The sequence below is a fragment of the Haematobia irritans genome, chromosome 2, assembly GCF_050003625.1.
Source record: "Haematobia irritans isolate KBUSLIRL chromosome 2, ASM5000362v1, whole genome shotgun sequence".
Taxonomy (NCBI): Eukaryota; Metazoa; Arthropoda; class Insecta; order Diptera; family Muscidae; genus Haematobia; species Haematobia irritans.
In genome coordinates this window covers 152,266,414-152,278,588 of record NC_134398.1, presented here as the reverse complement: position 1 = coordinate 152,278,588, position 12,175 = coordinate 152,266,414, and the positions used below count along the sequence as shown (strand labels likewise).

At 32.1% G+C, this 12,175-nt stretch overlaps 1 protein-coding gene across 1 annotated transcript in view; it reads left to right on the top strand.

Annotated features, from left to right (window-relative positions):
* Ntl (Neurotransmitter transporter-like) overlaps window positions 1–11,670 on the top strand; it is a 28,070-nt gene extending 16,400 nt beyond the window's left edge. The window contains exons 2-10 of the mRNA XM_075296641.1: window positions 2,076–2,207; window positions 2,269–2,432; window positions 2,502–2,563; window positions 2,696–2,819; window positions 2,896–3,229; window positions 7,242–7,393; window positions 7,687–7,815; window positions 10,968–11,168; window positions 11,241–11,670. Of these exons, the coding sequence (XP_075152756.1) occupies window positions 2,076–2,207; window positions 2,269–2,432; window positions 2,502–2,563; window positions 2,696–2,819; window positions 2,896–3,229; window positions 7,242–7,393; window positions 7,687–7,815; window positions 10,968–11,168; window positions 11,241–11,558 (1,616 nt within the window). The 3' untranslated portion in view covers window positions 11,559–11,670. The remainder of the gene's footprint in view (window positions 1–2,075; window positions 2,208–2,268; window positions 2,433–2,501; window positions 2,564–2,695; window positions 2,820–2,895; window positions 3,230–7,241; window positions 7,394–7,686; window positions 7,816–10,967; window positions 11,169–11,240) is intronic.
* Window positions 11,671–12,175: the final 505 nt, after the last annotated feature.

The following is a 12,175-nucleotide window of genomic DNA, read 5'->3' as shown; positions in this document are numbered from 1 at the left end:
TGACAAAATTTTCTATAGAAATAAAATTTTGACAAAATTTTCTATAGAAATAAAATTTTGACAAAATTTTCTATAGAAATAAAATGTTGACAAAATTTTCTATAGAAATAAAATTTTGACAAAATTTTCTATAGAAATAAAATTTGGAAAAAAATTTCTATAGAAATAAAATTTGGAAAAAATGTTCTATAGAAATTTTGACAAAATTTTCTATAGAAATAAAATTTGAAAAAAAATTTCTATAGAAATAAAATTTTGACAAAATTTTCTATAGAAATAAAATTTGGAAAAATTTTCTATAGAAATAAAATTTTGACAAATTGTTTTATAGAAATAACATTTTGACAATGTTTTCTATAAAAATACAATTTTGGTAGATTATTTTTGGCTCGAGTGGCAACCATGATTATGAACCGATATGGACCAATTTTTGGGGATCGGCTATATATAATTATAGACCGATATGGACCAATATTGGCATGGTTATTAGCGGCCTTATACTAACACCACGTTGCAAATTTCAACCGAATCGGATGAATTTTGCTCCTCCAAGAGGCTCCGGAGATCAAATCTGGGGATCGGTTTATATGGGGACTATATATAATTATGAACCGATATGGACCAATTCTTGCGTGTTTGTTAGAGACCACATTCTAACACCATGTTCCACATTACAACCGGATCGGATGAATTTACTCCTCCAAGAGGCTCCGGAGAACAAATCTGGGGATCGATTTATATGGGGGCTATATATAATTATGGACCGATATGGACCAATTCTTACATGGTTGTTAGAGACCATATACTAACACCATGTACCAAATTTCAACCGGATCGGATGAAATTTGCTCCTCTAAGAGGCTCTGGAGGTCAAATCTGGGGATCGGTTTATATGGGGGCTATATATAATTATGGGCCGATGTGGACCAATTTTTGCAAGGTCATTAGAGAATATCTACCAACACCATGTACCAAATTTCAGCCGGATCGGATGAAATTTGCTTCTCTTAGATGCTCCGCAAGCCAAATCGGGGGATCGGCTTATATGGGGGCTATATGTAATTATGGACCGATATGAACCAATTTATGCACGGTTGTTAGAGACCATATACTAACACCATGTACCAAATTTCAGACGGATCGGATGAAATTTGCTTCTCCTAGAGCAATCGCAAGCCAAATTTGGGGGTCCGTTTATATGGGGGCTATACGTAAAAGTGGACCGATATGGCCCATTTGCACTACCATCCGACCTACATCAATAACAACTACTTGTGCCAAGTTTCAAGTCGATAGCTTGTTTCGTTCGGAAGTTAGCGTGATTTCAATAGACGGACGGACGGACATGCTCAGATCGACTCAGAATTTCACCACGACCCAGAATATATATACTTTGTGGGGTCTTAGAGCAATATTTCGATGTGGTACAAACGGAATGACAAAGTTGATATACCCCCATCCTATGGTGGAGGGTATAATAAAGTTGATTTTGTGTTTACTTTTCTCAAGTGGCGTCCTTTTTTCGATGACGAAAAAAGTTTTTCATAAAAATCAAAACATTTTAGGTTGTGACCCTGTTCTTTTAACTAGAAGAAAAACATTTTTGACGAATAACATAACATTTTAGATCGTGACCATTGTCTTTTAATGGAAACAAAATTCTTTTTATCAATATAATAACATTTTAGATGAGGACAATTGTATTTTTCTTAGAACCATGTTCACTGAGCCAACATGGTTGCAGGTTAAAATGTTACATGGTCGCCGCAAAAATAGCTGCTATCATATTATTTTGCTCTTCGAATATGATGTTTCTTCTCTGCGTGTATGGGCTTGGCGATCTCTAAGTTCACTTCCCTATGTGTGCTAGCTCTTATATCCAGTTCATTCATCTTCTCCCCGTATTCCAAAAACAAAAAGATACTTAAGTTGGTTTCTTAAAAAATAGGCCCATAGGTCCGACAAAACGCAGATAACTCGAATTGATATTTAAAAAAGTAAAAAACCCGTACTGCAGAATCAATCATATTTATGTATATATAAATCAATTTATTATATTTTCGTTCAATTTGCAGGTGCCTTCTTGATACCATATCTTCTAATGTTATTCCTATGCGGCATTCCATTATTTTTTATGGAAATTATAATGGGTCAATTTTCCAGTCTTGGATGTATAGGTATTTTTCGTATGACTCCATTATTTAAAGGTAAAATATTATTTTAAATTTTCTTTCTTATCTGTAATAAATTTATCTCTAACATTAATAGGAGCTGGTTTTGCCATAGTAATTGTAAATGTCATATGTACCACCTATTACTCAATCATTATATCGTATCCATTAATGTTCCTGAAGCATATATTCACGACCAAATTGCCTTGGGAATCATGTGAGAATTCTTGGAATACAAATCACTGTATCGAAGTAACAGATGTAATTTTTATAAAAAAAAATATGTACATTTGAAAAATAAATTGTAATCAAAACTTATTTATTTTATAGATGGCTAAATTTAATTTTACAACAAGAGGAGAATTTAAAACACCAGCTGATGAATTTTTCCAGTAAGTACACATGTATAATTAAGAGTCATATTACACTATGTGTAAAAGTTCCATTAGTGGACAAGTCTAGGGTCAAGCTTCCATAAATTTAGCCATATTCCTAATTACCAATTTTTTTATTTCATTTTTAAGTTTAGAAATCTTAAAAATTTCCAATGGCATACACGAACTCGGTACAGTGCAGTGGTCACTTTTTGGAGCACTTGTCTTGTCATGGCTTATGGTATATATCTGCATTATAAAGGGTATTAAAACGGTAATATTTAAGAAGTATCTGCTTCTAACTTTGAATACAATATTAAAAATAATAAATTTCTCAATTTTTATTTCAGGTCGGAAAAGTGGTTTATTTTACAGCAACATTCCCTTTTATAATTCTATTGATTTTATTCATACGTGGTGTTACCTTACCGGGGGCCATGAAGGGTATTTTGTTTTACATCAAGCCAGAATGGTCTCGATTGATGGATCTTAAAGTATGGGCAGATGCTGCTATACAGATATTCTTTTCACTTGGTCCTGGTTGGGGTGGTATTGTTAATATGGCAAGTTTTAATCATTTTCGCAACAATGCCAAAGGTGATGCAATTCTAATACCCATTATCAATTGCTCGACAAGTATTTTTGCTGGATTTGTGGTATTTTCTGTATTGGGATTTCTATCACGTAAGTATGTATTAATAATTGCACTTTACTACTTGAAATAGTACCCTAAAAAGAATAGTTTGTAATTGAAATTGTTCTCAGACCCCATAAAAGTAAATATATTATTAGTTTTTGTGAAATTATGAGTCGATGCAACAATGTCTGTTCGCCCATCTTTTGAAATCGCCCTAGTTGCCAAAAAAAAAATCAATGTATCAGCTTGAAACTTTGTATAGGTAGTTTTTATCGATAGATCTATAGAAATAAAATTTTGAAAAAAGTTTCTATAGAAATAAAATTTTGAAAAAATTTTCTATAGAAATAAAATTTTGAAAAAATTTTCTATAGAAATAAAATTTTGAAAAAAATTTCTATAGAAATAAAATTTTGAAAAAATTTTCTGTAGAAATAAGGTTTCGACTAAATAGAAAATTTTGACAAAAATTTGTCGAAATTTTCTATAGGAAAATAATGCTTGACAAAATTTCTTTCTATAGAAACAAAATTTTGACAAAATTTTCTATAGAAATAAAATTTTGAGAAAATTGTGTATAGAAATAAAATTTTGAGATTTTTTTTATAGAAATAAACTTTCGAGACCATTTTCAATAGAAATACAAATTTGAGAAAAATTTGTCAACATTTTCTATCGAAATAAAATTTTGAGTAAATTTTCTAGAGAAATAAAATTTTTGTGAAAATGTTATATAGAAATAAAAATTTGAGAAAATTTTGTAGAGAAATAAAATTGTGAGAAAAATTTCTATAGAAAAGTTTAAGAAATTTTTCTATAACAGTTTGGCTGATAAGTCCCCGGTCTAACAAAAAAAAACACATTTTTTGTCAAAATTCGTTTTTATTATTCAACATAGTTCCCTTCAAGAGCGATACAACGATTATAACGACCTTCCAATTTGTTGATACCATTTTGGTAGTAAAAAGAAAATTTTGACAACAAAAAATTTGACAAAAGATTCTATAGAAATGAAATTTTCTATAGAAATAATATTTTGACGAAATTTTCTATAGAAATAAAGTTTTGACTAAATAGAAAATTTTGGCAAATTTTTGTCAACATTTTCTATTTAAATAAAATTTTGAGCAAATTTTCTATAGAAATAACATTTTGAAAAAATTTTGTATAGAAATAAAATGTTGAGAAATTTTTCTATAGAAATAACATTTGGAGAAAATTTTCTATAGAAATAAAATTTTGACAATATTTTCTACAGAAATAAAAGTTTGAGAAAATTTTGTATAGAAATAAAATTTTGAGAAAATTTTCTATAGAAATAAAATGTTAACAAAATTTTCTATAGAAATAAAATTTTGACAAAATTTTCTATAGAAATAAAATTTTTACAAAATTTTCTATAGAAATAAGATTTTGACAACATTTGCTATAGAAATAACATTTTGATAACATTTGCTATAGAAATAACATTTTGACAAAATTTTCTATAGAAATAAAATTTTAACAATATATAGAAATAAAATTTTGACAAAGTTTTCTATAGAAATAAAATTTTGACAAAATTTTCGATAGAAAAAAATTTGACCAAATATTCTATAAAAATAAAATTTTGACAAAATTTTCTATATAAATATTATTTTTACGAAATTTTCTATACAAATAATATTTTGAAATTTTCTATAGAAATAAAGTTTTTACTAAATAGAAAATTTTAACAAATTTTTGTCAACATTTTCTATTGAAATAAAATTTTGAGCAAATTTTTTATAGAAATAATATTTGGAAAAAAATTTATGCGGAAATAAAATTTTGACAAAATTTTCTATAGAAATAAAAATTTGAGAAAATTTTTTATAGAAATAAAATTTTGCGAAAATTTTCTATAGAAATAACAGTTGGAGAAAATTTTCTAAAAAAATAAAATTTTGACAAAATTTTCTATAGAAATACAATTTCGTAAAGAAATAAAATTTTGACAAAATTTTCTATACAAATAACATTTTGATAAAATTTTCCATAAAAAATTTTTTGACAAAATTTTCTATAGAAATAAAATTTTGACAAAATGTTCTATAGAAAATTTGACAAAAGTTTTCATAGAAATAAAATTTTGACAAAATTTTCTATTGAAATAAAATTTTGACAAAATTTTCTATTGAAATAAAATTTTGACAAAATTTTCTATAGAAATAAAATTTTGACAAAATTTTCTATACAAATAAAATTTTCTATAGAAATAAAATTCTGCAGAGTCGACTTTCGAAGGTGACTGGAAAAGGAAAACTCTTCCATAAAGCCTAAAAATCATTTTGAGAGATATATCCGTTGGGGGATATAACCGGTCGCCTAATTCGATTGTGGAGTAGAGGGTACATAATTGTCGGGCTGGATGAACTTTTGGCCGTATACTCCTGTTTTATTATACCCTCCACCATAGGATGGGGGTATATTAACTTTGTCATTCCGTTTGTAACACATCGAAATATTGCTCCAAGACCCCATTAAGTATATATATTCTGGGTCGTGTTGAAATTCTGAGTCGATCTGAGCATGTCCGTCCGTCCGTCCGTCCGTCTGTTGAAATCACACTAACTTCCGAACGAAACAAGCTATCGACTTGAAACTTGGCACAAGTAGTTGTTATTGATGTAGGCCAGATGGTATTGCAAATGGGCCATATCGGTCCACTTTTACGTATAGCCCCCATATAAACGGACCCCCAAATTTGGCTTGCAGACCCTCTAGGAGAAGCAAATTTCGTCCAATCCGGTTTAAATTTAATACATGATGTTAGTATATGGTCTCTAACAACCATGCGAAAATTGGTCCATATCGGTCCACTTTTACGTATAGCCCCCATACAAACGGACCCCCAAAATTGGCTTGTGATTGCTCTAAGAGAAACAAATTTAATCCGATCCGGCTGAAATTTTGTACATGGTGTTAGTATATGGTCTGTATCAACCATGCAAAAATTGGTCCACATCGGTCCATAATTATATATAGCCCCCATATAAACCGATCCCCCGATTTGGCTTGCGGAGCCTTTAAGAGAAGCAAATTTCATCCGATCCGGCTGAAATTTGGTACATGGTATTGGTGTATGTTCTCTAATGACCATGCAAAAATTGGTCCACATTGGTCCATAATTATATATAGCCCCCATATAAACCGATCCCCCGATTTGGCTTGCGGAGCCTCTTGGAGGAGCAAAATTCATCCGATCCGGTTGAAATTTGGAACATGGTGTTAGAATGTGGTCTCTAACAAACACGCAATAATTGGTATATATCGGTCCATAATTATATATAGCCCCCATATAAACCGTTCCCCAGATTTGATCTTCGGAGCCTCTTGGAGGAGCAAAATTCATCCGATCCGGTTGAAATTTGCAACGTGGTGTTAGTATAAAGCCGCTAATATACATGCAAAATTGGTCCATACCCACAATCACACAAAAATTGGTCCATATCGGTTCATATTCATGGTTGCCACTCGAGCCAAAAATAATCCACCAAAATTTTATTTTTATAGAAAACATTGTCAAAATTTTATTTCTATAGAAAATTTTGTCAAAATTTTATTTCTAAAGAAAATTTTGTCAAAATTTTATTTCTATCGAAAATTTTGTCAAAATTTTATTTCTATAGAAATTTTTTTCCAAATTTTATTTCTATTGAAAATTGTTTCCAAATTTTACTTTTATAGCAAATGTTGTCAAAATTTTATTTTGTCAAAATTGTATTTCTATAGAAACTTTAAACTTAGTTATATACGTATTTAATCGGCCTTTTTAGTTTAATATATACCACGTATAGACTATGTGGTATATATTACGGTGTTAGGAAGTTTTAAGATACCTTGCCATCGGCAAGTGTTACCGCAACCCAAGTAATTCGATTGTGAATGACAGTCTTCAGTAGAAGTTTCTACGCAATCCATGGTGGAGGGTACATAAGCTTCGGCCTGGTCGAACTTACGGCCGTATATACTTGTTTTTCTTATAAATGTTGAATTTTTACTATTTACTATTTGGATGGACTAATTTTAAATTTTTAGATCAAAGTGGAATACCAGTTGCTGACGTTGCCACCTCAGGGCCAGGACTAGCATTTGTTACATATCCTCAAGCAATTGCTATGTTGCCATTTTCACACCTATGGGCTGGTTTGTTTTTTTGCATGTTATTTTTACTGGGGTTGGATAGTGTGGTAAGTTTTCTAGATTTCCTCATGCATGTAATATCGAAAGTAGAAATTATGTAAAGCGAAATGAGATATACATATAATGTCTCTGTAAAATCATCAAAGTATCACTTCATAATGCTATTTGACAGTGTCCTCACGTTCGTTCCGCAAATTGTGAATTTTTAGATATTATTAGTCAATTTTTTCAGTATCTTAAGACTCTATTTCATTTCATCGAGTAAAAAGATTATTATTAATTCTGCACGTTGTCTAGATTATAAAGATCGAATATATATATATTTATTTTTTCTTTGCAGTTTGTTCAAATCGAATCAATCATTTCATCGGTACTGGATGAAATACCTAAAGTGAGACCTTATAAATATGCTGTGACATTTATATCATGTTTTCTAATGTTCCTGGTTTCCATAATGTTAGCGACAAATGTAAGATTATTGGGGTCGTTTTCTCAAACCCCATATAGAGTTGATATCACCGAAATAGTTTAAATTTGAAATCAAAAACGTCCTAAGTCGAAAATTAATAACAGCTCCTTCATTGGTTCTATCATGTTAAAGCTTAAGAAATCGTTATATCAAAGTACAAAAAATTACTAATACTTATATTGCAGGTGGTCATATAAATATCCGATATTAACGGAGGGACGCAAATTTACAAAATTTGTGTCTTACATTTAATGAAAAAAATTTTTGAAGTAAAAGATTATAAACTTTGTTTTAAGTAAAATGTCACTATTTTAAAGAAATTTGTCCTTAATATTTTGTAAATTGCGCATCCTAAAATTTAGGTTGCATAATTTTTAATATCACGTAAATATTTTTTTCGGTGCAGGTCAACTTCAAAGATGAGCTATATCGGTCCAGGTTTTAATATGGCTACGATCCCCGGCTTGATTTCTTGAGCATGTAGGCCGCAGATTTTATCCGATTTGTCTGAAATTAGAAATTGAGAGGTATTTGGTATAGCCTTCATATAGCCCGTTTTCACGATTTGACTCCTTGAGAATAGAATTTGGCTTTTTGAGTACACAAAAGACTGTTCGTTTTTGGCTCACAGGATGATGTGCCAAATATTTTATATAAAATTTCGGTCCATATTTTGATATTGGTCTTATATAGGTCGATCCCACGATTTGAATTTTTGAGTAATAAAAGACGCAATTATACCCTACGCCACACTGTTGAACAGGGTAAGTTAGATTATTTGTTTGCAACACCCAGAGTGCTCAGGGTCGGCCCTGAGTCGATATAGCCAATCAGATTGAGTTATAGCTTCCATTAACATATATCATTCGCCCGATTTACACTCATATCTGACGTCTCGAGAACACTAGCATATCTAGTTTGCGGTTTAAGTTTAAATGGGGCCATATTTGCTTGGTGTCGTTACAGCCCTTGCAATTCTCCCATCGAACATTTTCCATCATAACAGCCTTCTCACGCAGCATGAGCTTGCAGGTAGCCGGGGGCATACCAACAGATTCTAGTTCCCCTGGAATATGTAAGGTAGTTCCTAGCCTTGCCAACTCATCCGCTTCGCAGTTCCCCGGTATGTTCCTATGGCCAGGCACCCATATTAGGTGAATATTGTACTGCTCAGCCATCTCATTGAGAGATTTGCGGCAGTCGATGGCCGTTTTCGAGTTGAGGAACACAGAGTCCAAGTATTTTATTGCAGGTTGACTGTCTGAGTATATATTAATGCCCACATTTTTTGGAACATTACTTCTCAGTCAATTCGCCACCTGTCTTATTGCTAATATTTCAGCCTGAAAAACACTACAGTGATTAGGTAATCTTTTCGCTATTCGAAGTTCCAGATCATTAGAATATACTCCGAAACCCAATTGTCCATCCAATTTGGAGCCATCAGTGTAGAAATCTATATATTCTTTATTCCCTGGCGTCTGTGTGTACCACGCCTCACTGTTGGGGATTAGAGTCTCAAACTTTTTGTCGAAAAGTGGACTCGCCAAAGTTTAATCCACTACGTTAGGCACATCTGGTATTATTTTGAGGACCGGACTGTGACTGTAACTTTTTTCCGACCACAGCGATAGCTCGCGCAACCGCGCAGCCGTTGTTGCAGCTGACAGTTTGGCCAAAATGTCTAAAGGCATATAGATGCAGTATGACATTAAGGTAATTTGTTCCTGTCTTGCTGAATGCGCCTGAGATACACAAGCACGCCATACGCTGAACTTTGTCTAAACTTGTCGGCTGGTGAAGTGCCGGCCACCAGACTACAACACCATATAGCATTAACATATAGGTCTAATCACTGCCGTGTATAGCCAATGCACAATTTTTGGTTTTGGTCCCCACTTTTTTCCTATTGCCTTTTTGCATGAGTACAAAGCTACCGTTGCTTTTCTCGCCCTTTCTTCAATATTAAGCTTAAAGTTCAGCTTCCTGTCCAAAATAACGCAAAGGTATTTTGCACACTCACCAAAGGGAATTTCAATACCCCCTAAGGATATGGGTCTAACCGTGGAAGTTTTGCGATCTTTGCAGTACAAGACTAGTTCTGTCTTTGCAGGATTTACCCCAAGACCATTCTCTTTCGCCCATTTCTCAGTCATCCGGAGGGCTCTCTGTATAACATCTCTGATTGTGGATGGGAATTTTCCCCTGACTGCTAGAGCCACATCATCTGCGTATGCCACCACTTTTATCCCTTCTTTTTCTAGGGAAACCAGAAGGTTGTTTATAGCAACATTCCAAAGAAGAGGTGATAGAACTCCTCCTTGGGAGTGCCTCTGTTCACATACCTTTGTATGTTTGCTTGTCCTAGTGTGGCTGAAATACGTCTCTTCATTAGAAGTTCGTCTAACAGCCTAAGTATACATGGATCAACATTCAGAGTTGTCAGTCCATTTAATATCGAGCTCGGATGGACATTATTGAACGCGCCTTCGATGATTCGGTTGTTTTGTAAGCAGTTGGTACTGTCTCTCTCCCTTGCAATCCTGCTGAAATAGTGCTCCAATCCTTTTTGGGAATGTATGCCAAATTTGGTTAAAATCGGATGAGATTTAGACAAAGCCCCCATAGATATGTTTATCTGATTTGGAGACAAAAGGCGCCAAAATGCCCATATTTTGCTTGTAAAATCGCCATTGGTTATTCGAAAACTTGTAAAAATTACTCAAATGTTTCTATGCCTCTAATACATATCTATCGATTGATAAATCATAAATTCATTTTAACGAAGTTGCCTAAAATTTGCTTTAGAATTAATATTTTCCATATTTTTTTAGAGAAGTTTAAATCTGGTCAGATTTAAGTATATTGAAACTTTTGAGATGGTATGGAAGAGTAGATCCATAAAGTGATGCAGGATATATTATAGTCGCCCCGCCGACTTCAAAATTTTCTTACTTGGTTTAGTTAAAATTTGGTTACGCAAAAAATTTCTTTTAATTTAGTGTAAATATTATTGTCAATAAAATGCATAACATTTGTCAATTAATATCGATGGATATCTGGTGATATCGGTCTATTAGAACCTAATGGGGATTTGAGAAATCGAACATTAAAAGCACACCCAATTTAGAATTATTTGAATCAAATTTTAGGGTGGCATGTATATCGTTCAATTATTGGACTGGTATTCCGCTTCCATATCGGTAATACTGATCTGTATAATTGAAGTGATTATGGTTGCTTGGATATATGGAGTTGAAAATTTTGTCAATGATATATACTTTATGATTGGCAAGAAACCTGAAACGATATGGAAGTTTTGCTGGAAATATGTTACACCCCTGATATTGGTGGTAAGGAATATTGAAGTAAATTTATAAAAATAATTTTATGAATATTTTTCTTTTTGGTCGTTATCGTTGCAGTTTATATTCTTCACCAGTATTATTTTTAATCGTCCCGTTCGTTATAATGATCAAGTTTATCCTAACTGGGCCGTTGCTTTGGGTTGGTGTAGTTGTGCTATATCCATTATTTGCATTCCTTTGTATATGTTATGGACTCTATTTCATCGTAAAGGTACACTGAGAGAAAATTTTACCGCCTCACTGAAAACGAAATTTTGGTTACCAGCTGAAGAGGATTATCGTGTGGCCTATGAGGAGTTTAAAACGGCTCGCAAATTAATGGATGAGTTAAGTGGTCGTAATTTTGAAAAAGTGGAAATGTTGAAGAAAATCTAAGCAAGACATTTACCAATGGTAATAGTAATATAGTTTTAAAAATAAATTAAGCTGAAATTTGTAATTTATTTAAAGTAATAATATATATGTTATTAAAATTTAGTGTAGTGTATTTAACAGTGTTTTTATTTTTGATCGGTATTCTTCGAGGGTCAAAAACGCAATAGTACATTCAAGAAAAGTGAACTCACCATGAAGGAAAATGTAGGTTTATTTAAAAATAATTTTCAACTAAAATAGTTTTCCAATTGCAACATGTTACAAACAAGTTAACACTTTTTATCATTTTGAAGAGAGCTTATTACAAATAATCAGTTTTTTAAATTTCATATGTTAAAGGAAAAAATTGGATTAAAAAATTGTGAAAATGTCTTTAGTGCTGTACGTCGTTCCAGATTGGTACAATGAAATTTACTCATTGGAGAGACTAATGAACAGAATTTAAACCAACTTCTCCCATTTTAGGAAAATATACGCCCATGTTCTTCATTTCGATTTAGCTCATTTAGAGAATATTCCGATTGTAAAGGTGTTCTTCAATTCGAATTAGAGAAAAAATTTTCTAAATATTTTAGAGCAAACATATTTAGATATTTTATTTTAGAGTAATCTAAACC